Source organism: Lissotriton helveticus, chromosome 6 (genome assembly GCF_964261635.1).
Source record: "Lissotriton helveticus chromosome 6, aLisHel1.1, whole genome shotgun sequence".
Lineage (NCBI taxonomy): Eukaryota > Metazoa > Chordata > Amphibia > Caudata > Salamandridae > Lissotriton > Lissotriton helveticus.
Genome location: NC_136067.1, coordinates 1,414,412,070 through 1,414,436,921, shown reverse-complemented (window position 1 = coordinate 1,414,436,921; position 24,852 = coordinate 1,414,412,070). Strand labels below are relative to the sequence as shown.

General features: G+C 44.5%; 1 protein-coding gene across 1 annotated transcript in view; it reads left to right on the top strand.

Moving 5' to 3' along the window:
- ARHGEF33 (Rho guanine nucleotide exchange factor 33) overlaps positions 1–24,852 on the top strand; it is a 508,340-nt gene that overhangs the window by 266,153 nt on the left and 217,335 nt on the right. Inside the window, exons 10-13 of the mRNA XM_078647973.1 lie at positions 3,732–3,815; positions 5,293–5,376; positions 13,606–13,754; positions 16,205–16,357. Coding sequence (XP_078504099.1) covers positions 3,732–3,815; positions 5,293–5,376; positions 13,606–13,754; positions 16,205–16,357 — 470 coding nt within the window. The remainder of the gene's footprint in view (positions 1–3,731; positions 3,816–5,292; positions 5,377–13,605; positions 13,755–16,204; positions 16,358–24,852) is intronic.

Sequence of the window (24,852 nt, the reverse complement as noted above, 5' to 3'; positions counted from 1 at the left end):
GCTGTGATGCCAGAAACCGGTCCCCGGAAGCTTGTTTCCTTCCCGGTATAAGAATTGGCTTGGTAGTTTGGTTTGCCCTGTTCCCATCATGCACTGGGACAGGAACAGACTAATTTGCATATGGCCAGGTTCTGAGCTGGGATGGTGCAGTGAGCTAAAAAACAGTGATGGATTAAAACCATGATCTATTGACTTGGTAAGAGTATTCTGCATCATTCAGAAAGTCTGTCCATCACCACCACCCTTTTCCAAAATCGGTTTCATCCACACTATGTGTGGGAGGGTATACTCAGACGTGAGTCCCTTGCTCATTGCACCATCAGGATTCAAGCAAGCCGGGCCGAAGAAGGCTGTGATGCCAGAAACCGGTCCCCGGAAGCTTGTTTCCTTCCCAGTATGAGAATTGGCTTGGTAATTTGGTTTGCCCTCTTCCCATCATGCACTGGGACAGGAACAGACTAATTTGCATATGGCCAGGTTCTGAGCTGGGATGGTGCAGTGAGTTAAAAAACAGTGATGGATTAAAACCATGATCTATTGACAGTGTAAGAGTATTCTGCATCATTCAGAAACTCTGTCCATCACCACCACCCTTTTCCAAAATCGGTTTCATCCACACTATGTGTGGGAGGGTATACTCAGACGTGAGTCCCTTGCTCATTGCACCATCAGGATTCAAGCAAGCCGGGCCGAAGAAGGCTGTGATGCCAGAAACCGGTCCCCGGAAGCTTGTTTCCTTCCCAGTATAAGAATTGGCTTGGTAGTTTGGTTTGCCCTGTTCCCATCATGCACTGGGACAGGAACAGACTAATTTGCATATGGCCAGGTTCTGAGCTGGGATGGTGCAGTGAGCTAAAAAACAGTGATGGATTAAAACCATGATCTATTGACTTGGTAAGAGTATTCTGCATCATTCAGAAACTCTGTCCATCACCACCACCCTTTTCCAAAATCGGTTTCATCCACACTATGTGTGGGAGGGTATACTCAGACGTGAGTCCCTTGCTCATTGCACCATCAGGATTCAAGCAAGCCGGGCCGAAGAAGGCTGTGATGCCAGAAACCGGTCCCCGGAAGCTTGTTTCCTTCCCAGTATAAGAATTGGCTTGGTAGTTTGGTTTGCCCTGTTCCCATCATGCACTGGGACAGGAACAGACTAATTTGCATATAGCCAGGTTCTGAGCTGGGATGGTGCAGTGAGCTAAAAACCAGTGATGGATTAAAACCATGATCTATTGACTTGGTAAGAGTATTCTGCATCATTCAGAAACTCTGTCCATCACCACCACCCTTTTCCAAAATCGGTTTCATCCACACTATGTGTGGGAGGGTATACTCAGACGTGAGTCCCTTGCTCATTGCACCATCAGGATTCAAGCAAGCCGGGCCGAAGAAGGCTGTGATGCCAGAAACCGGTCCCCGGAAGCTTGTTTCCTTCCCAGTATAAGAATTGGCTTGGTAGTTTGGTTTGCCCTGTTCCCATCTTGCACTGGGACAGGAACAGACTAATTTGCATATAGCCAGGTTCTGAGCTGGGATGGTGCAGTGAGCTAAAAAACAGTGATGGATTAAAACCATGATCTATTGACTTGGTAAGAGTATTCTGCATCATTCAGAAACTCTGTTCATCAACACCACCCTTTTCCAAAATAGGTGGCGATCTGCCCGACATTTTCCCCCACCGCATGCAAATTCCCCCCGCCACATTACTATGGCGAGGGTACCCCGGCGGACGGAAAGACCATCTGTCGGTTTTCCGCCCGGTCGATGAGTCCTCAACTTTACTTTTTTTAACTCTCGTTACATATCATCATCGAATAATTCCCATAAATGGCCTTTCGTTATGTTGCATTGCACCTGTGACTAAAACGGGAATATGTTAACGCATATTTTCTATTTATATATTCATCAGTTTTTTGGGCAAAGTATATTACTGAGCTTTGAGGTTACTTTTCGTAAGCCCCTGCCACCTTCTTGTGCAGCCCTCATGTCACACTAACTAGGTTAAAAAGTGATGATAGACGTTATGGTTACCTCATGATATAATTGTTCATTATCCATTTCAAGTGGCAGACCCATCATGAGTGCTCTCTTGTGCATCGCAGCATGTCTCTGGGTCATGCTGTTCTTACCGTTCACTTTGGTGAAGCCAGGGAACCTTTCCTTTCAAATTCCCAATGTACACTCCTCCATTGATCTCATGTGTTCATGTGTTGCGTTATATCTGCATTGTCTAGACTTCTGGGGATTCACCTTGAGTATTATTATCCATGTTCAGATGGTCTACGCATTGTCACCTATATGTTCGCAACAAATCAGTATTATGTTGTGTCTACATTATCCTGATGTATGATGGAACTGTAACATGTACTCACCTAACAATTGCCCATCTGCTGGGTCTCCTTTGTCAGTGAGCCATAGAGGGCTGAATGGTGGAACATATAGGAGTCATGCACTCCCCCTGTATAAAGTACCACCAAGTCATTGATCATGTATCCAGCATTGCAGACTACTTGCATGTTGAGGGAGTTCTGGGTATTCTGATTCCAAAACTGATATTGATATGTGGGTTCCGTACGCACAGTATAGGACATATGGAAACCCATACTATGTAACTTTCGTATCCTGCAGTTCTGTTGGTAAGCTTGGGAATGTAGGTGTATCTGCTTTGATTTGAATGAGCATTGCATCTAGGTTGAAGGACCTTTATAGTACACCTTGGGGTTCATACCCCAACCACAGCTACAGTGGATAGAAAGGTACTAGATTCAAGCAGGTGTAGTACAAACAAGATCTGCTCATGGTTTGGGATTGTCTGTTTGAGTTTATTTGCCTGCCTACTAGGATTGTCTGAAGCTCATCAATGAAGTTTACTATTATTAGCCCTCAGAGTTTATAGCTCCCATGATGCTCCCATGAATGTCATCCTCTTATTACACAGGAAGACTAAGACTCTCCCTAAATGTTCTCTCCCTTCCCTCTTGGGCTTCTAGAATTCTCATCCATCACACCTAGGGAGTCCACTGTGAAATTGATATGTGCACACATGTTGCGCATACACATGCCCTTGGGGCATGTGAGTGTGTATAACATGCAACTTTGAAAAATGCACTTTGGTCCATTTTTCAAAGTTTTCACTATTTACCACCTGGCATTTTTTTCGGTAAATAGCGGACTCTAATAGCGAAATTGCTATTTTAAATGGCATCTTGCATTGCATTTAAGGAATCGCAATTCAGGATTCCTTAAATGCAATTGCATATTGCGCTTTTTGCATTTGGGATGATGCATCACAAATGCAAAAATTGGGGTCGCAAAGGTTGTGAGCGCAATTTAAAATGATACATGTGCCCCTTTGTTTGCTGTGCCATTTTATTATTGTGGATACATTGCATTGAACTGTTTAGCTTTTATTGACCGGTTTCCAACTAATTAGGGGTTCCTGAAATCTTCTTACATAAAGACACTTGCCCTTTAGACCTGTAACATCAGTGTCTGATAACAGTTCTGAAAAGGTGAGAAGGCATCCACTCCCATTTGATTGGTCCATTTTCACAAAGTATAAACTAACAAATAAACCCCTAAGTCATACTTGGAAATTCAGGTTGGAAAAAGCCTGCAGCAGGAGAAGTGCCTGGTGAGGAGTACCCATACGCACTTTTTTCACGAAGCTCTTTGCATGATAGTAGAGGTTCACTACACTCATTAACTCACTGTTTGTCTTTTTCAAGAATAACTTTCTGGACTACTACGTTGCCTACTTGAAGGATTTGCCAGATTGCATCTCTGTGATCCATATTGTGGTTCTGAAAGAGGTGAGCACATTGATAGAGCATATACTACATCATTTTCTTGTAAATATTATTTCACATGTGAAAGTAAATGCTGGTCATGTTGTAAAGTGGGTCAATTAGGCCACATCTATTTTACAAGTATGTCAAACAGTGTAGAAATAAACCACTTATATAGCTCTGTAGAATAGAACCTTTTAAACTTTTGAGAAGAACAGTTACACTTAAAAAACGGAACAGGTAAAGAAAAACACAGACCTTTTCACAAAGATGTTGCTATGACATACCTCGGTAGTACTCGTGGCTTACGCCAGAATTTCAAGAGGAAGCCAGGAGTAGTCCTTGCATACTCCTGGTATTCATATTTAAGAAAAAAAACCTCATACATGCAGTTGGTTAGAAATGGTTTAGTCCCTCGTGCCTCCCTCTATAGTAACAGTGTTTCATTGGTACCTTTGTAGTCCATCTTGCTTGTCCCTTGTATCGTTAAGACGTTGGACTTTTTTCCCAAAGAGGCCATTGAATTTGTACTTCTGTTTTGGGAATCCTGATAAACCTGTTCTTGGGAAGCCTTCTCCAAGGCCCTCCTTCAGCTCCCACCACAGAGGATGCTTCTCAGCACCATAGGTCAAGGTTTAAGAATGCTTATTGTGACAGACATGATCTAAGCGGCTGGGATCAGAGAGGTGCAATCCAGACACCATAATCAAATGTTGATGTTGCAAAAGCAACAGCACAGCCATTGACACCTTCATGGAGAGACTTTTGCAAGAAGAAACAAAGGATTTCTGTCTACTCCAGTAGTGCCTCATTAGACTCTGTACCAAGGCCTCTTGACTAATGCCCTTTATGGCCACTCATTCCCTAGCCTATATGAAATTATTCAGGTTTTGAGGAGGCATATTACTATTTGGAAGGAAGAATTCCACTCCCCAAAGCAGTGAAGTGCCAGGCTATAAAAGCAATCAACATGTAGCTCATGCCAAACCACCACAGTCACTTCTTACCCCTGTGGATAGGAGCGGCTAGGGACAGACCTCCCAACAGGTGTCTAGAGTAGTGGAGGGCTGACAAGAGTATAGGAAAATGAGCAGCCAGAATGCTCATCAAACGTTCTTGTTGATCATTAATTCGGAAAGAGACCGCCATTGTAGGATTGCTTTATAGTAATTTTGCATGAAAGAAGCAAATCCTTTTCCGACGTGGTCAGTATGTGGCTTACCTTACAATCGGCTATGTTATACATTTTGTCATCTTTTAAAATCCCCCAATGCACAATTCATCCCAAGTGAATACAGCTTACTATATATCAAACCTATTTCTAGTTAAGATGGCAATGTTACTGTTTTGTTACTACAACTAATTTCCCTATAACTGAAATCCCTTTTAGCCTCTAAACTGTGAATGGATAAAGTTTTGTTTAATGTATGATCCTTATGCCATTACATTTGGTGTATAAACATGTTATAGTTAGTCCCCATAAATTGTTTTTCTTCTTTAGGTTGAGGAAGATATTAAGTCTGATCTATATATACTACTTTTTCATGTCGTCCAGCGGATCCCAGAGTATCTTAGCCATTTACAGGTAAGGAGCCACCGAAATACAGATTGAATATATAGATGAATTATTGAACTGGAAAACTAGTGACACGGCCTTTATGCTGCATGGAACTGAACCAAATATTCCAGAGTGCAAGCTTCAGCAATTAACAATAGTGCATGATGCTATCATTAAATTAAATGGAAAAAGTAAATTACTAAGATTAGCATGGGACTTTCTGAATTTTCATTAAGAAAACAGCAAAGGAAACAATGAACAGGGTTGAGCAGATACCCGAGATGAATGTACTGCCACTTATAAAATATACTGATCAGACACTTGCAAGATTAGACCATTTGCATCTGTCATTACAGGACGGTGCAATGTTATTAAAATGCTGATTTTCCCCAAATTCTTATATTTATTTCGAACGATACCTCTAGAATTTCCGGCTTCATGTATTTCTAGAGCCAAAAGAGTTTGTATTAGATTTTTATGGGGATATCATAAAGCTAGAAGGGCAGCTAGATGGCTAATTTTTCCAAGACTCAAGGGGGGCTGGGGACTACCTTCTTTAACGTTATATCACGGAGCAGCACTATTACAACAAATAGGGATATTGCTGGTTGGGGCTAAGGCAGTAGTCCCTGAACCGATCAGATCTACTATTTATGAAGTCTTACTTGGGGAGGATGCTCGATATTGCTTAACCAAAGTCATTGAAACAAGCTTTTACAAGAAAACAAAATTTAAAATCATTCAATCTGCTCACGCAATCTAGAAAAAAATGCGGCATCGCCTTGGTATCTCGAATATAAATGCACATACCCCTTTGTTCTCATATGGGCTTTTACCGCCAATCTTCCAGGACCAGATAACTACTAGCTGGGGGGCTCTTGGAATTAACGTGTTGGGGGATTTCTTTTGTGCCTGTCAAATTACGTCGTTCTCTAAACTACAAGAAAAAATTGGGCACCCCATGAGACACTACTTTAAGTTTTTACAGATTAGAAGTTTTTTGGTTAAAATTATGACACTGGGGAGGGCCAAGTTTGTGAAAATACCCCTGGTTGGTATTATTGCGACCAGGCCCCGGTATGGGAAAATATATCAAATGCTGCTATTTGCTCTTCCTGATGATTTGGCTAGCCAGAATGATAGATGGGACAGGATATTTGGACAGGAGGGCACTGATTTGGAAGCATCTCTGGAATTGGCAAATCAGATCTTAATTACTGGTAGCTTGAGGGTTCAACACTATATGTCTGCCTTTGATTTATATTATACCCCGGGGAACATGTCTAAGTGGTCTGGGTCACGTGGGAATTCATGTAGCAAATGTGGGCACTGGCTGCTGATACGATCCATATGTTTTTTGCTTGCCCTAAACTTGCTAAATATTTACAAGATATTGAAATTTTTTGGGCCAGACCCTTGGCAAGGTAATTTCAATAACATCTGCTCTATTGATCCTGGGAATAGACCGGACTCAGAACATGGTGGGGTAGTCTAGATCAGAAATAGGCCTAGTTTTTATCGCAATTGCCATTTTGAGAGCAGGTATTACATCCCAATTAATTAGCCCTGATCCCCCCACTTTTATAAACTGGAGGGCTAGATTACTTGCTACATATAGCATGGATTCAGCGGTATACAGATTAAAAGGTCGAAGGAGATACGAAATGGGCAAGAAATTATGGGCGCCAGTAACTAGCTGGATTGGGTGAATAATGTTTTCTCTCATCATATCTGCCATTATGTATTTTGATCCTGTTTAGTTATTAGGAAATGCTGGTTGTTCTTTATAGTTTCTGTTCTCTTCCTGTATTGATTTGCCAATTAATGAACGTGATGTATTTTGTGCCATAATTATTGCCAATGATAATGAAAATAATAAAAATATAAATACAAAATAAAAAAGGAAACAATGAACAGGAAATAAATTGTACTTGAAATGCCAGGTTATCTTCCTAATATTTCATTTATTTTCACTGTATCAAAGCAAATGCAATATATAAAGTGTTTTTTAACATTGAGTTCACCTCACCAGCTATTTCTACTGTATATTTATCATAATATTGTGTATGAAATAAGGATTTTGAATTATAGTTGTCTCTCATCCAACACAAGAACTACCAAGAGGGGCTCTTTCAGGCTGCACTGCCTCCATACCCTGACCCCTTGCTTCCAGCACTTACATATGTGTTCAAGTATGTAATGGTGGGAACCGAAGTATACAAGTCAGTGTACTGGGGAAAGAGTTCCAAAGCTATACTCTTTGGAGCACTCCATAGACTTAAATCTTGAGATTAATTTACAGTGTGGAGACCTGTACCCAATACTGTTCACTACAGATGGCCCACTCATTTAAAACATCCCCTAAATATTCGTTCCTTATCAGAGACTAGAATAAAGGCGAACTTAGGATCTGCTTCCAATCTTAGCATGCCACCAAACCATTCATTTAAATACACGATCTGGTCCCTTAAACTTTTAAATGGTCCTTTAAACTTTAAAATAAATTATCTGCAATTGGCCACATTTAAAGAAAGGGACGTTTTAAGACTTAAACCCTCTCGTTGACAACTACTTCTTACATTAAGAGACGCCACAGTCATTTTGTGCTCATCAGCGTTAGACAAGATCTTCAGATAGAACTTCCAAATGTCATCCTCAAATGTGATTTATGGGGTCATACAAAAGAACTGTATACAGACAGAAAGGCCTAGGTTCAAAGATCCCATGCCATCCAGTCAGCATTTGACCAACATTACCTCTTCCTCAAACAACTCTTTCTAAATTTGGAAAATATTTAGTAAGCTCCACCACTAGTTGCTACCAAAACTTAATTTGTGAAAAAAGAAAACACCAATGCGAACACCACCAGATAAGTCCAAAGTTGTCCATTAAAGTAATTCAGCACTAACTAGGTTTCTAAACAGTACAATGCAGGACTTATCATGCCAACAGCAAAAAAGGTGTTGCACTATACATCATCCATGACAATGACCCCCCCACCACCACAAACTGCAACGCTTTACTTCACAGCATAAAGCCCTCTCCGAGCTCTAACAGCCACAGAAACAGATCACAAGATTTGCTATGACTGACCCTGCATTCCTGAAACCTTCAAGGTGACCTCAAACAGAAGATGCACAATCAGAAGTGCAGGTACATTCATGACCTCACCATCTTCAAATCCCCACACATCATGGTACTCATTGACACATGGACACATGCTCTCGCATCCACTGAATACATCCTACTCAGAGAGCTCAACTTCCCCCTGGACAACTCAAGTGACCAGAACACCACCTCCCTACTAAAGAACCTCGCCAACATCGAACTCAAGCAGCTAGTGACCGTACCAACCAACACAGCTGGACACGTGCTCGACCCCATTTCTCCGCCAGTGGGAACATCACCTACAGCCACACCACTGAATGCCTCTGCACCGACCATCACTGTGTACACCTCACCTTCACCATGTCCACCGCATACGACCACCCTCATCTTCCCCCCCCCCGTCGCAGCTGGCACAAGGCCACCAAAGAACGTCTAGTTGACTTCCTCTGCACGACCACTCCGCCAGCACCAACAGCCACCAACACCACAGCTCGCAACCTGAACTGATTGATCTTCAACTGCACCGACACTCTGGCACCCTTCTAGAAGACACTAGGCAAGCAACACTCCAAGAAAGGCAGCTGGTTCACTCCCACCCTCCATGAGTTCAGACGCTCCTGCTGACGACTTGAGAAGAGATGGAGGTACAACAAAACCCTGGAAACCCATGCAACCTGCAAATCCACCCTCAACAAACACGATCTTGTCCTCAAAACCACAAAGAAAATGGCCTTCCAGGACAGAATAAACGTCAACCCACACAGCAGCAAAGAACTCTTCGCCATTATCAAGGATTTTGCCAAGCCCAACAGAGAGACCACAGATGTCCCATCCTCCCAAGGACTCTGCAACAAACTCAGCACCTTCTTCCACAACAAGATTAGGCAGACCTATGACAGCATCAACACTTAAGACCCCACCATTATGCCCACAACCACAGCATGCAACCACGCCTCACCCCAACAGATCTTGCTCAACTGGACTCCACTCACCACAAATGACACACTCAAAACCATTAAGAGCATCCTCTCAGGAGCCCCATCTGATCCTTGCCCGTATCACATCTTCCACCGAGCAGCTGCCTCAATCAGCCCCAGCTTCACCAACCATCAACTGCTCCATCAAAACTGTCACTTTCCCAGATGACTGGAAACATGCAGAGATCAACCCCCTGCTGAAGAAACAGTCCACCAACCTGACAGACCTCAAGAATTTCAGACCCATCTCCCGCCTCCACTTCCCAGCCAAGATCATTGAAAAGGCCATCAACGTCCACCTTCCCAAGTTCATCAAAGAGAACCACTTCCTAAAAACCTCCCAATCCAGCTTTCAAATCAACCACAGCACAGAGACCGCACTCCTCGCAGCCACCGACAACATCTGCTCCCTCCACAACAGGTGCAAAACCACAGCCCTCATCCTACTGGACCTCTCGGCTGCCTTCAACACCGTCTCCCACTGCATCCTAATCAAAAGACTCCACGACGCCAGCATCCATGACAAGGCACTGGACTGGATTCTCTCTCCTGACCAGCAAACACAGCGAGACAGACTACCCCTGTTCCTCTCAGAACCTACAAAACTCAGCTGTGCAATGTTCCAGGGCTCAGCCCTGAGCCCCACCCTCATCAGCACCTACATAGCTCCCCTCACAGTCATTGTCAGAATGTATGGACTCAACAACGTCTTCTACGCCGACTACACCCAGCTGATCATCTCCCTCACCAACGAATCCACAGCCACCAGAATCAACTTTCACAACAAAATGATGGCAGTTGCCAGATGGATGCATGACAGATGCCTCAAGCTCCACTCGGACAAGACCTAACTACTCATCCTGGGACCCAACCCCTCAGCCTGGGATGACTCCTGGTGTCTCGCCACAGTAGGATCCCTTCCACCTCTGTGGACCACATACGCAACCTCGGCATCATACTAGACTCTTCGCTCTCTTTTAATGGCCAAATCAACGCAGTATCCCCATCCTGTTTCCACACGCTCCACCTGCTTCGAAAGACATTCAGATGGCTCCCCAAAGAATCCAGAACTATGGTCACCCAGGCCTTCATCACTAGTAGACTTGACTATGGCAACGCACTCCACGCCGGCGTCACCCAGAAACAGCTCAGGAAATACAGAATGTCCAATACACTGCAGACAAACTGATCCTCAACATCCTCTGCCACAGCAACATGACACAACACCTCAGACAACTCCAATGGCTCCCTATCAACAAGAGAATCACCTTCAAGCTCCTCATACACGCCTACAAGGCCCTCCATGACCCAGGACCAAAATATCTGAAACACCGCCTCGCTTTCCACACACCGGCCAGACAACTCCGCTCCGCCCAACTTGACCTGGCCTCCATCCCACAAATTCACGAGAGCAGAGCTGGAGGAAGATCCTTTGCCTACCTCACTGTCAAGACCTGGTACACCCTAACCCTCCACCTCAGGCAATCTGCGTTGTTGACCCAGTTCAGGAAGGACCTCAAGACCTGGTTCTTCGACTGAACCTCCACACCAAATGGACCACAGCCCCCCACCACCCAGAGACCCTCACAGGTGAGTAGCTGTGCTTTACAAACCCCTGATTGATTGATTGATTGATTAATTGATTTGTTCAGTGACTGATCATAGCCCAACATTGGAAACATCCTTTCAGCAAACTAGGGGGAGGTGTCACTTCCAGCATACAAAACAAGGATTGCACAATAACCAACCTCAAAAATATTGGCTTGACATATGCAGTTGACAAACTAACCCATTCATGAGGGGAATAGGCAGGATTCCATTCTCTCTGTTCCCAGCATTGTAAATTGATAATTGCAGAACACTCATTCAGATCTGATCATCTCTAGCATTGAAGATGAGGTCTTGTACAAGTCAAAACAATCAAAAGGAGGGTTTCAACCACTTATTCAACCAGCTTTTTTGATATAGCACTGAATTATAGTTGCTACCAGCAGCCAGTAACGCCTCATAGGGAGAAGGAAATTTACAGGGAATTTGCGACCTATCTATCTCAAATATAGAAGCCCCCACCATCAGTACATTACAATAGAACATTTTTCAGCTGATGATGAAGGATTTGTCTTCATAGTGAAGCAAGTGCTGAACCTTTCACAGTATCTTCATTTAAACATTTGAAGAATCTCATTGCCGAATGTGCTACCAGATGTGGTAAATGACCTTGCTTTGCTGCTTAGTTTACCCAAGAAGGAAGACAGCAGTATGGCACCTGGTGGAGGTGCGTCTATCATATCCTTTCACATGTAGCGTGTTAATCTTGGTTGTCATCCATCAACCAGAAATTGAAGCATGGAGTGTATTATTAATCAACAACTACTACAGAGTTCTACACTTCTCTCAAAATGAGCTGCCACATCAGTACCTCCAGCAGTATTACCAGTGGGTACCCCATCATACCCTTTCCTGCACTAAGCTGCCTGCCTCTCTCAGAAATGGCACTGCTTTTTAAATAGGCTGCATCAAGGAGAGTGGAGTTTCTCTGTCCACATAGTAAAGAACATTCAAGAATAAGCTCAACACTATGGGGCATATTATCAAGGGGGGCGATAGGCAAGCTAAGCGTCGAAAATTCTATCGCCGTATTAGTAAGCTGTCGCTAACAGCAGTTAACGACAGCTTGTAGGTTTGTAGGCGGGCGAGCAGGTGGTTTGGGGCTCGCTTTGCATTACAGCGATATTTATCGCTAATGACATGCAAAGTGGGCGTTCCCAACCTGTTAGCGACTGAAAGCAGTTGCTAACCTCGCTATCGCCTATTACCAACACAGGCGTAGCATTGGAAATATTCGCGCCTAGCGCGAATATCTCCAAAAACTAACACCTGCTCAGACCAGTTTTTAGCTATTATATCCAATGGGAGGTTGGTAAAATGGCTAAGACCCTGATAGCAATAATGCGTGAATATCGCTGTATTCTCAGCGATATTCACGGACTTCGCCGCTATCGCCAGGTATTTTATCACTTTTGAGATAAACCTTGCTAATAGCACGTTATCTCAGCGATAAAATCCGGCGATTCTTGGTGATAGAAAAATTGTCGTTAAGCCTATTTAGCAATAATTTTCGCTAGTTGTTGGTAATATGCCCCTGGGTTCTTAGCCATTTCTCCAAGTTACCTCACGCCACTGTGTATTACTATCTCCATCCTGCTGCCCCGAATGGTTCTTGCAAAATATTGAGCAATATTTTCCCATACCAGCGTGCTCATGATAGGGTTGCATTTTCTTATGCTGATTCCAGCATCACCATCCAAATCAGGCTTACCAGGAAAACATGACAATATTGAAAGAGAGAAAGTATCCAGGAGTGGGCCCAATAATAGACAAATTGATGGTGTCTGGAAAGAGGTCTGTTGGCAGAATTCCAATAGTTTCTTTGTCTAAGTGGTGCATCAAAACCTTTTAACACTCTGTAGTAGATACAGAATATGGAGGTCTTACTTATGCATGAAGGTAAATATTAGGGTATGGCCTCACCATGTCGCCACTGGATCCTCCTGCCTGTGGTGATCTAACACATTCATTACAAGTTAATGCTTACGTTCCATCCCACATGCAAATAAAAGCCTGTGTTGTTTGATAAGTGTCACAACCTTGCATTTTCCCTTGATAAATTCTGGCAGGTCAGAACTGCCGAAATTAAAGTTTATCTTGGGAAAAGAGCAGTAAAATAAGGAAAAACATAGGGAATTCAAGTGTGTTAAATACTGATTCCGAATGTTATGCCTCATTTTGAAGTTAGGAACTTGGAATAGGTGACATTTATCACAAGTGATAAATACCTTACCCTTAGGTAAATGTTTTAACCACACATGGTAAATGTGCCATACAGTTCCACATAGGTTAGCCCAACTAATTCAGTGTCAACCATTATGCATGTAAACTGGAGAACAGCTACAAGCACAACATGTAAAATGTAAACAGAAAAAGGAAAATATAAAAAAAAAAGGAGAACCATATCCAATATGAAGGTGAGTCTGTACTTGGGTGCTATTTTAACTTTATTTAACTGGGAACATTGGAAGGGTAATATATGCCTCCTTCATCACCTGTATGAAGCATTTGAATCTATACATACTTTGGCACTGCTGACAATGTTTTTTTTTCTTCATGCCAGAATGTCCTGAAATACACAGAACAGAAACACCCTGACTACTATCTACTGCTGGTCTGTGTCCAGCGGTTGCGAGTCTTCATCTCTCATTACAACCTCCTGTTTCAATATGACGAGGACCTTCTGATACAGAAAAGGAAAAAATTAAAGAAGTGAGTTATTCAAAGTGATAAACTACCCTTCCAGTAACAAATCACAACATTGCCATTGCTGCAACTTGTGCATGCATACTTCTGCATATTCATTTAATATATGTACGTTGAAGAAGCCACGGGCCATATTTACAAGGGCCTTATCTTGGCTTTTTTGGCTTTAAAAGCCAAAAAAGAGGAGATAATATTAGCACCCTATCTACAAGGGGATGCTAACATGCAGTAGCGCATGTTAACACCCTTTTTTTTCCCCGACGCCTCGCTTTGCATCTCTAATGAGATGCAAAGTGGACGTCACTGGGCAGTACAATCTGTAACATATCGCTTGTGTGCACATCACAATATTTACAAGGCGGCCCACGCATTTAAGCAGAGGGGCGAAAACCGCTGTTTTTGCCAAAAATTAACGTCTGCTAAAATCCTGACTCATGTATGTTTAACATGGGGGGTGGATTCTTGTGTTACGACCACAGGGTCGTATTATCAAGCATATCGCCGTTTTGCAGGGAGCATCACTGGAAAACCAGCGATGTTCCCTGCAAAACGGTGATTTCCCCGCTATCGCTGGAATTTACATCGCCCTGAAAAAACGCATTGTTAATAACGTGCTAATAGGGCGATAAATTCCAGCAATAGAAGGCAAAAAATAAAAAAAGCGCTAAGCGCGTTATGCGTTATTTATCGCCATCCGTTGCTGAGATGCCCCTATCATTTTAAAAAATTGGAGATATGCTTTTATCTGTCAGTGAACCTTAAAGTGGGTGAAATTAGTCAGGCACCTGCCAGAAGGACACGCCCATGCGTGGTCCAATCCTGGTGCTCATTCTAGAGCTTTCAGACACGTTTTCTCTGAGAATAAATGTTTGTATAGAACGGCTCCTTCACATCTCTCGAGTCTCATCTCATGCCATGGTATTTTTTGTAGAATTCATTTTTGCTTCCAAATGCTTGATTATTGCATATCATGCCTCGCTTTGCAGGATTATAATGACAAACTAACCTCATTGATCCAAATAGGGATTACTGGAAGTTGTTGCTCCCAGACACCCCTCATATAGAATATGTCCCTGTTCCCCTTTTAAACTAAAATGGATTGTTCAGATCCTGCGCCATCTTGAGAGGCGTGTGTTCTCAACTTCTCAGAGATTTTTCTGTAACATTCTTTAGCCTGGGTTCTGGGACAACACGCTGCACACCAGATATGGTCCCACCATTTATTAATAAAAAACAGGACTGGCTCCATAATAATTTAGCAGCCATTTGGTCTTCTATCAAATGTGGAAAACCAAAAAGATGTACAGATTGTGTCCTAGAAATAAAGTATAGTATAGGAGACTGATGCGCATCAAATGTAAGAATGCATCTGCCCACTTATTTCTTACTGTGGTTGAACAGGGACCTCGTTTCTACAGATAATGTCCTCTTGCCATGCCAGCCACCACTGGGCAAGTGGCCCAGTTTATTAATCTGTCAGAGCAGTTTACCTGTGCTTTGCTCTGGGGATTCAGGAAGGAGGAAGAGCTTTGTAGTTTTTCACAGATGAAACTAAAAAATAAAAAAGAAGTGGTTTGCGATGCAGTTTACGTTTTGCATTTCTGGAATAAAAAAATGCCCTGGTGCATTAATGTGCAGCTTGATGGGTCATTATTATGTCTCAGTGCTCCTTTTGAGACCCTATAAATTCAAAAGACAACTCACAATAAGAAATAGCGCATGATCTGAGCTGACAATAACATTTCCAAGCTTTTCTACACTTTCCATGCCTACTACTGACCTTTTTATAGAATGGAGGTACTTGTCCCTTATTGGCTGTTTGAGGCCGTGTAGTACGTCTTGACCTTTGTGGTAGCTTTTCTGTTACCAGGGACCTTTGCTAGGTAGGTTCCAGTCTACCGTGTTTCATGGCTCACAAGCATCCCGTTTGTTCTGAGTTGCATACTACAGAGTAAATGTTTCAGACAACTACTCCTACGTAATCAAAATAAACTAATGTTAGTGTGTGATAACACCCTGCAAAGCATAACACATTGTGCTGAAGTAGCATTTTGCTGTTGTTATCAAAACACATCTGTGTAACGGTAAAATATGGCAAAAACTGTGACTGTCTTGCGTGAAGATTAGAGTGGGATATTTAATCCAAACCCTACATTGATCACTATTGCCGGATTTCTTAAGGACATGGTAAATGCTCCACTGAAGGATTTTCCACTGATGACTTATCATCCAGATAAATGATGCCTGCTATACTATCTCTATGGGGGAGGTAATTCTGCTGGAGGATTCTTTACTCTCTGAAAATCCTTCACTGAGGATCTACCATGTCTTCAAGAAATCAGAGGTTACCACGCTCCTCCAATCAGGCTTTCGGAGGCAGTCTATCAAAGTAAATAGTATAGAACACTACAAAAACACAATTCTGTTTTTTAATGCTGGAATTTTGTTTTATCCAGGTCTTCCATGATAAAACTTTATAAAAGTTTGGCTTCTAATGGACAAGATGTTTCTCCTAGTCTGAGCACCACTTCCATTCGAGACAGTGGGATCCAATCAGATGAGATGCAGCAACTCTATCCTTCAACATCTGGCTCCAGCTCAACGGCCACGTAAGTGGGTTGTATGTCAAAATATTGTGCTACTAAAATATTGTAGTCTATATATCGACTATCATGAAGTAAAGTATCTGTTGGTCGGTATAGAAGTACTTTTCTTTACTCCACAGTTACATACCATGATGTGTATCCATCAAGATATATCTATATGGAGCTGGGTATATTATACATGCACACCCACACAGTTCCATCCCAATATTTTGATAGCCACATTTGTATCTACAGTATTCAGGTAGAATAGTTAAAATAGGATAGTCAGGTTGTATATGCACATAAGTGTATGGATGATCAAGTTGTATAAAAAAGCTCACAGCTTGAAAATGTTGTGAGAATCTGAGGCACCTGCAGACAAATACATAATAGGTTTGAGTCTGAGCTGGTCCACAATAAAAGCTACTCTATTACACCAACCACAAAGGAAAACATCTGTGTTTAATATCAGCAATCAGTTAATGCTGAAAGGTACCCAAATAACCACTGAAAGGAGTGAAGCCCATAGCACACAATGGGTTTATACTGTAAATGTTTCAGAGGTAGTTCCTCAATTAGGTCATACAGGTGTTGCTCCCCCTTTCCCCTCCTCTTTATGATCTGAGAGTGTGAAGCAGTGCAGTGCACAACTGTAGGGAAGCAGTGCAGCCCACAGCTTCAGAGTCACAGATAGCGACAGTATTTAAAAGAAGTGCAAACTTTGCACATCTACCTATCCGACATTTTTAGCCTAAAATACATGCATAGTTATTTATTAAGAGGACTGCCAGATTTGTATTAGAGGAGGCGGGCGTGCAAACCGCCCTCCCAGCTGTCTAATGTGGGGTTAGCCTGAAAGCACGGATCACCAATGGCAAGGCCCACTGTCACAGAGCATGATTGAGAGTGCAGGGCCTCTGATACCACGCCTCCCCAAATTGCTGAAAATTCATCCAGGAGCTTACAGAACATTAGAGGCAGAGGTGAGAGAGCTTGGTGAAGAAGTCACATCAGGACCTGTGCAGGCGGTCAGTGAAAGGCTCTGTGTTTACATATAGGTTAATACACAGTCTCTGTATGTTTGTGTATATGTGAGGGTATGAGTGTCTTTGTGTATGTGTGGTGGGTAAGAACATGTGTGTGTATGGACATGTGAGAGCAAATATGTATGCGTGTGTGTATGCGTCAGTGTGCTGAAGTGCCAATCTAAGTGAGTGTATGCTAGAATTGGTCTTGGCATATTAGTAGCATCATCTTAACATAGCATTTCTTTTGTGGCCATCCATAGTTATGTTATGTTATGTTAAGGGGGGTTTTATATAGCGCTCAGCTACTCGGACCGAGTGTCCCGGCGCTGGGAGGCCTAGACTGAAAGAGCGAAGAGCCTTGGATTACTGAAGGAACAACCAGGTCTTAATCTCCCTCCTAAAGGAGAGCAGGTCGTTCAGCTGTCTGATTTTCACCAGCAGCTTGTTCCATAGTTGAGGAGCCAAGAGTCTGTAAGAGCGCCCACCAATACGTGCTCGCTTGATTTTAGGAACAGAGGCGAGGGCCAAGGATGCAGAACGCAGGGACCGAGCAGGGTAATAGAAGTGTACCCTCTTCCTCAAATATGGAGCCCCTAATCCATGTAGAGATTTGAAGGCAGTAGTGGGAGTCTTGAAGTGGATGCGTTTGCGCACCGGGAGCCAGTGCAAAGATCTCAGCAACGCGGAAGTGCTTGATCTGCGGCTAAGGCCGTAGATTGCCCTAGCAGCCGAATTTTGGACTGACTGAAGGCGTATGATAAGGTACTCCGGCAGACCGAGGAACAATATGTTAGCATAATCCAACCGGGATCCTATCAGTGCTTGCACAATAGTCCTCCTGTGGGAGAAGGAAAACAGAGGAAGAAATTTCTTTAGACACTTTAGAAGACCGTAGCACTGACCAGCAACTGAGAGGATGTGCGATTTGAAATTAGGGTTACTATCAATTTTCACCCCTACATTTTTTGCCGACTCAGTGGCGGACGAGGGGTGGGAACATGTCTGTGGGCCACCAAGATTTCCAGTTGTCATCTGGAGGACATCCAAAAAAGATCACCTCCGACTTGTCCGAGTTGTACCTAAGCTGATTCAGTTGGAACCAGGCAAAGACTGCTGCAAGGCAGCCTTTGATATTATCGCCACTGAAGTTAGAGTCTTTGTCGCAGGTGGAAAGCAGCTGCGTATCATCAGCATAGGATACAATACGGGCGCCAAAGCAAGGGTTGCCAACGGGGACAGATACATTTTAAAAAGAGTCGCATGATAGTGCCCACCCTAGGTAAGATGCTGGCTCTTGTGTTGTGATGGTAATTCTGGGGGGGACAGTCGGAACACCGCTGTCTGAACCACGAGTGTTCCGACTCCGCAAGCCCTACTACGCATGCCTTAACAAAGCATATGCCTTAACCACATATGTGCTTGGTCAAGGCAATGCGTGGTAGGGCTTGCAGACGGACAGAAGCAGAAAGAGATTGCGGTGAGGTAAGTGGGGTTGGGGGTGGTTCGGGGTACTTTGGTGGGCTGGGGAGGTCAGGGGTTTTATGGGTTGATGTTGGGTCAGTGGTTATTTTAAGTGGGGCTGGGGGGTTAGGAGTTGTTTTGTGGGGAAGGGGTGGGTTGGGTTATTTTACATGGGGCTGGGGGGGTCGGGGTTGTTTTGTGGGCTGGGGGTGGGTAGGGGTTGTTTTGAGTGGGGCTGGGCATGAGTCGGGGTACTTTTGTAGACTGGGTCGGTCGGGGTTTTGTGGGCTAGGGTGTGGGTTGGTGGTATTTTAAGTGGGGATGTGGGGCTCACTAACACACACCTCATACATGCACAAAAGCAGAGCAGGAGGCTGCACCTTCTCGTACCTGGCCCCAAAAGCCTGGACCAACCTCCCACAACAAATCAAAGTCTCCTTGTCTCTTCTAGACTTCGTCAAGAAGTTGAAAACCTGGCTTTTCGAGTAAGCACCCCCCATTAAGCACCCCCACGGCTGACCTCACACACCTGTTTACCCTCATGGGTAATTAGGGTGCCAAAAAACACCAATAACATAACAAGCAAATATGTCTGCAAATACTCATTTCATGAAACAGAACCTGTAATGTATACCTACACATGGCCTCTTTCAGCTCCTGAGTTGAACATTTTTGTGAAAATAAAAGTTGCAGTTTGAGCTCTAAGATAGGTACTATATTATGTCATAGGTCCCATCCCATTTTCAAGCCAATACAAACCCTCACATGTTAGAACACTTGCCACAGAGATCTTGAGTTACCTAAATGTTTTAAATGCCCACATTGTTTTCTTAGCCTTTGTCCTGTTCCTGTAGAAATAGATATATTCTATTTCTTGGTTTGGTATTGGTAATGTTCATTTAAAGGTCAATAAAATTCAGGTTGGCAATAATAACTCCTGTTGTTTAAGAGCTGAGGGACTATTGCATGTATATTTGCTATATAAATGGAATAATAAATAGCAGATAATCTTTACTGATTTAGTCTTCATCCGAGGACAAAAGTATACCCGAATCAAAATATACATTGAACAAAGACAGCGCGAATTACATCAGTAATAAAGTGCAAAGTATGTCAGATTATAGCCTAATCAATAGTTGAAAACATTTTAAGAATCTACAAGTACAATAGCATATACTTTCATTTACAGAAGATCTTATAAAAGTAAAAATATTGGTTTCAGTGTACACTTTCCATTTCCTAAAGCAAGAGTCTAGAAATGTAAATAGATATTATTCAAGGGCAGAAGACCTAAAAAAATATGATCTAAATGTTACACACCATTGTTAAAAAATAAACATATTAGCTGCTCCAGGGGAATATCTTTCTATTACAAATTGGGGGCTCTAGTTGGCAGTGGTAAACACCCTATCCAAGTAGGCCCTATCGGTCTAGGTAATCTGCCAGTACCCAAAGGTTAAATCAAGCATACTGAGGAACTTGGCAGCTCCGAGCTGATCTATGAGATCATCAGCTCTGGGATGGGGTGCATATCAGTCTAAGTGACGGTGTTGAGGCAACGGTAGTCCGCACAGACCCACATTTCAGGTGTAGCACCGGGTGCAGCAGCCTTTGGGACCAAGACCACTGGGCTGGCCCAAGGACTGTTGGAGGGCTATGTCATCCCTAAGACAATCATTTTAGAAACCTCTTCCTTGATGCTGGCTTTGACCTTTTCAGCCAACCTGTAAATGTTGTGTTATACAGGGAGACTGTCCCCAGCATCCAAATCTTGGGTACACCAATGGGTGGCTCCTGGGTGCAAGGAATACAGTGAGGCACACTGTCCCAACAACTGGCAACAGTCCCTCTGCTGTTCTAGGATCAGTGTTGGGGTGAGGTTCACACCCTCCACAGACCAATTGTGCTCCTGGGCAGACAGTTGGCCCAGAAGAGGCTCACTTTCCTCCTCCATTCTGTCATCTGTTGCCAGGAGCATATTCACTTCAGATCTCTCAAACTGAGGTTTAACCCCTTGCATGTGCTGCGAATGTTCGTGCTGTGTGAGCGTTTTTAACAGTGGGCGGGATTCGGACGGCTCCCGGCCGTCCTCCGCACACGCCCACCATGACCCATGACGGCCGGGGGCCATCATGAGCATGCGAGGGTTTAAGCAGTTCCAGCGCAGGACCGTCAAAGGGTTTTTTGGAGTCTGCAAGTTCACCAGATAGGTGACATCACTCTTGCGCTCCACCACCTCAAAAGGACCAGACCACTCATCCTGCGGCATGCAGGGCGCCAATGGCACCATGCCCCACACTTTATGGCCAGGTTCAAAGTCAACCAGAGTGGCATTCTGGTCATACCAGCATTTCACATCTTCCTGGCTTGCTTCCAGGTTCTCCATAGTGAGCTTTCTGAAGCGCGCAGTCTGGTTTCTAAAGGCCAGCATGTAGCTAAATACATCCTGGTGGGCTTACTGGGAGCTTTCTCCTAGCTTTCTATCACCAGACTGAGAGGTCCTCTCACAGGGTGCCCATACAGCGGTTCAAAGGGGCTGAACCAGAGTGACTTCTACGATACCTCCCTGTAAGAGAAGGCATGGTACGTCCCACTTACGCCTCATGGAGTCTGACAGAACCCCAACCATGCCCTTCAGGGTTTGGTTGAACCTCTCAACCAACCCATTACTTTGGGGGTGGTAAGAAGTGGTGAACTTGTAGGATACACCACACTCCTGCCACAGAGACTTCAAATACTTGGATATGAAGTTGGTACCCCAGTCAAATACCACCTTTTTGGGGAAGACCACATGGGAAAAGATCCCCATCAGTGCCTGGTCAACCAAAGGCGCAATCACTGTTCTCAGAAATATACCTCGGGGTACTGGGTGGCATGGTCCACCAAGAACAGGATAAACATGTTGACGAAGGTTTTTCTCGGGTACAGAGGTCCCAATATGTCAAATCCCATCCACTCAAAGGTGTGCTCACAATAGGAAGCGATTGGAGAGTAGCCTTACATCTCCTCCCACTCTTACTACTTGCCTGGCAAGTTTGGCAAGACCTACAAAGGGTATCAGAGTTTGTACACATTTAGAGCCACCAGAAGTGAGTGGAAAGCCTTTCAAAGGCCCATCATAAGCCAGACCCAGTAGGTAGGCTCTGAAGCACTGGGGGACCACCATCACACAGGCTGCCCCAGGCTGAGCAACCGTAAGCTCACTATACTGGAGGCCATTTTCCCAGTAGATCCAATGTGAGCCAGACTGATCACCAGCTGCCTGGTTTGCAGCCTGCTGCGGCAAACCCATATGAGAAGGGCATTCCTGCCGCTCCTTGTAGAATTCTTCCCTGGTGGGACCCCCTCCTGCTGCCAATGGGTCAGCTCAGGCATGTCCCCCACTTTGGCCACTTGCTCCATCTGTAGGTTCCAGGGTGTCCCCCTTAGGTTCCGCCTCCTTTTGGGCCACTTATGCGACTGCTTTCCAGTGACCTCTGTCCACCCTCTTTCTGTCAGGGACCTAGGCCACTCTCTTAGGCTCCAGGTCCTTCTAATCGCCCCTACTGGCTGCCATTGACCGAGTGCTCACACATGCCCACTCAGGCAGATCCACCATTTCCAAGTGTGCCTGGCATTCTACCCCACGCCAGGGGGAATCCTCCAGGTCGGTCCCTAGCAGACAGTCAACAGGCATAGTTGGACTCACAGCCACCCTCAAGGGACCTGAGACACCCCGCCACTCAAACGGAACCTGCACCACCTTGTACTGGCACTAAGAGTTGTCCATGCAACTACTTGGTTAAACACATTGGGGACCACCTGCTTCTCAGACGCCAGGTGACACCGTACCATAGTCACACTGGCTCCTGGGTCTCTCAGAACCTCCTCCCTCTATCCATTGATGGTCACCCACTGCCTGTACGTCTTAATGTTCTCAGGCAGGAGGGTTCTCTGGACCACCTCACTGTCCACTAGTGAGGCAAGGGTAATATCAGCTGGTTCCCACCCTTCACCTGGGACCAACTCCTCCCCAAGTGCTACACTGCCCAACTCTGTGACAGCGCATCAGTGGGTTCCAGTGTCCACTTGGGACTCCCCATCATGTGACCCTCCTGATCACATGCATAACACTTGTGCGAACCCCTCTCTGCAGGCTTCCCAGTAGAGATCCAAGGTTTCCTCTCACCTGGGGGATGGGAATCCTTACCCTGGGAACTAGATTGTGGCCCCTTAGAGAACTTCCTCCGTTTACCCTTGTCCCCACCACTCATCCACAAAGACTATACAAGTGCTCCCAAGCAATCAAATTGTACAACCCCTCCTTGACACTCCGCTTCTAAGGCCGAACCGCATCGCCCCACTGCTTTCTAGCTGTGACGTTAAGGAAAAATAAAATCATAATAACTTGTGTTAGTATCATTTTATTTTGTCCTGATGTCCGGCAGCTTTGCGGTGCAGGGCTGCTCTCATGACAGGAGCAGGGGAAGTGGTGAGCACACTGTAAGTGCACATGAATGTTTGGCTTGCCGTCTCGGGCCAGCAAAACATTCATGCGCACTGTGCATGTTCTCCACGCAGGTTGTATTACAGACTGCGTGGAGACTGTGCACAGGGTCCCTGTCAGTGTCTGAGCATCGAACCACGGCGCTCAGACCAATCACAACGTTGCATTGCAGCATTGTGATTGGCTGACTGGGTTTTTTGGGTGTGCTGCCTCTTCCGGCCAGGGCGAGGGACTAAGAGGAGTGCCGCAGCGAGAAGGTAAGTTATTTTTTATTTTTTTTATTTACACATGCGTATCCCGCTTCTCCCGCGTCAATGCCTCCCACCCCCACCTCCACAACCGTGATCTGAGCCGGCCGCCACTGCAACCCCAATTACCTGGCTGCCATTTTTCCAACCATCCAGTGCTCTGCAAAAATGATCAACACATTCCAACCCAGCATGAGAATCAGTTTTCTTGAAAGATCTAAACTTTTCCTTATACTGGTCTGGGGTCAACCCATGCTAGGTAATCAAGGCATCCTTCATGTTGGAGTAGTTGAGAGCTCTAGCTGTTAAAGTGTCCCTCCCCTCTACCTCAAAGTGGTTCCACAGGTCCCACTGGGCGTCAGGGACCTCATTCATGTGGAGTGCTGGCTCATAAGTCAAGAACCAACCAATTATGGATGTCATCCCCTTTGGTAATCGTTTACCAACTCCTTTGGAATGTGTACGGTCCTTCCAGACTTCTCTGTATGCACGCTACCACCATTTGAACTGGACTCCGCCTGCTTGGCCTTGATATCCAGGGCCTTTAAACATAACTCATGAGCCAACAACAGTTTTCTCTCCTCCAAAGCAAGGGACCTCTCCTCTGCTGTTTGTACTCCATTTAAAACTTTTTTATTTCCATTTCATAATTGAGCTTCTCAAGATCTTGCTGATGCTCTCTCTCCTGTCGCCTCTTCTTCAGCTCCTCTGAAGACAGATTCCCAGATAACACACTGCTGCCACCCCTGGAAGATGTGCCTACAGGCAGATCCTGAGCTCCAAAATCCCCTTGCTGACTCTGCACATTCAGATCCATATTCCCATTCTCATCCTCCCCAGCTTCTCTTACTGCTCATCAGGCACTCGGGCCCTTCTGCAGCTCTTCCTTCCTAGTGGAACTTCTAATGTTACATCCAAAATCCTTGCGAAACTGATTGAGGTGATACACTTTGTGAAACTGTAACTTCTCAATCTCAAACACTACTTTTGCAACAACATTTGCTGTCTCACCAGAGAGAGACATAGTTTTTGGATACTTCAGTGGTATCACAAAAATAGGAAAAAGCAAAAAGAAGTACGTGGTCACATAGCGGTCTGCCCTCATCAGCAGTAAAAACCAATCACTGTACGTCAAAGTACAAACACAGGTCCTAGCCTCACCGCTGACCACCAGTGTTAGAAATGGGGTAGTTAGTAGTGGTATAAACCCTGTCCAAGTCTCTTATAGTTAGCATAACGGGATTACACACCTAAGATAACCCCTGCTCACCCCCTTATTAGCTTGGCCCGAGCAGT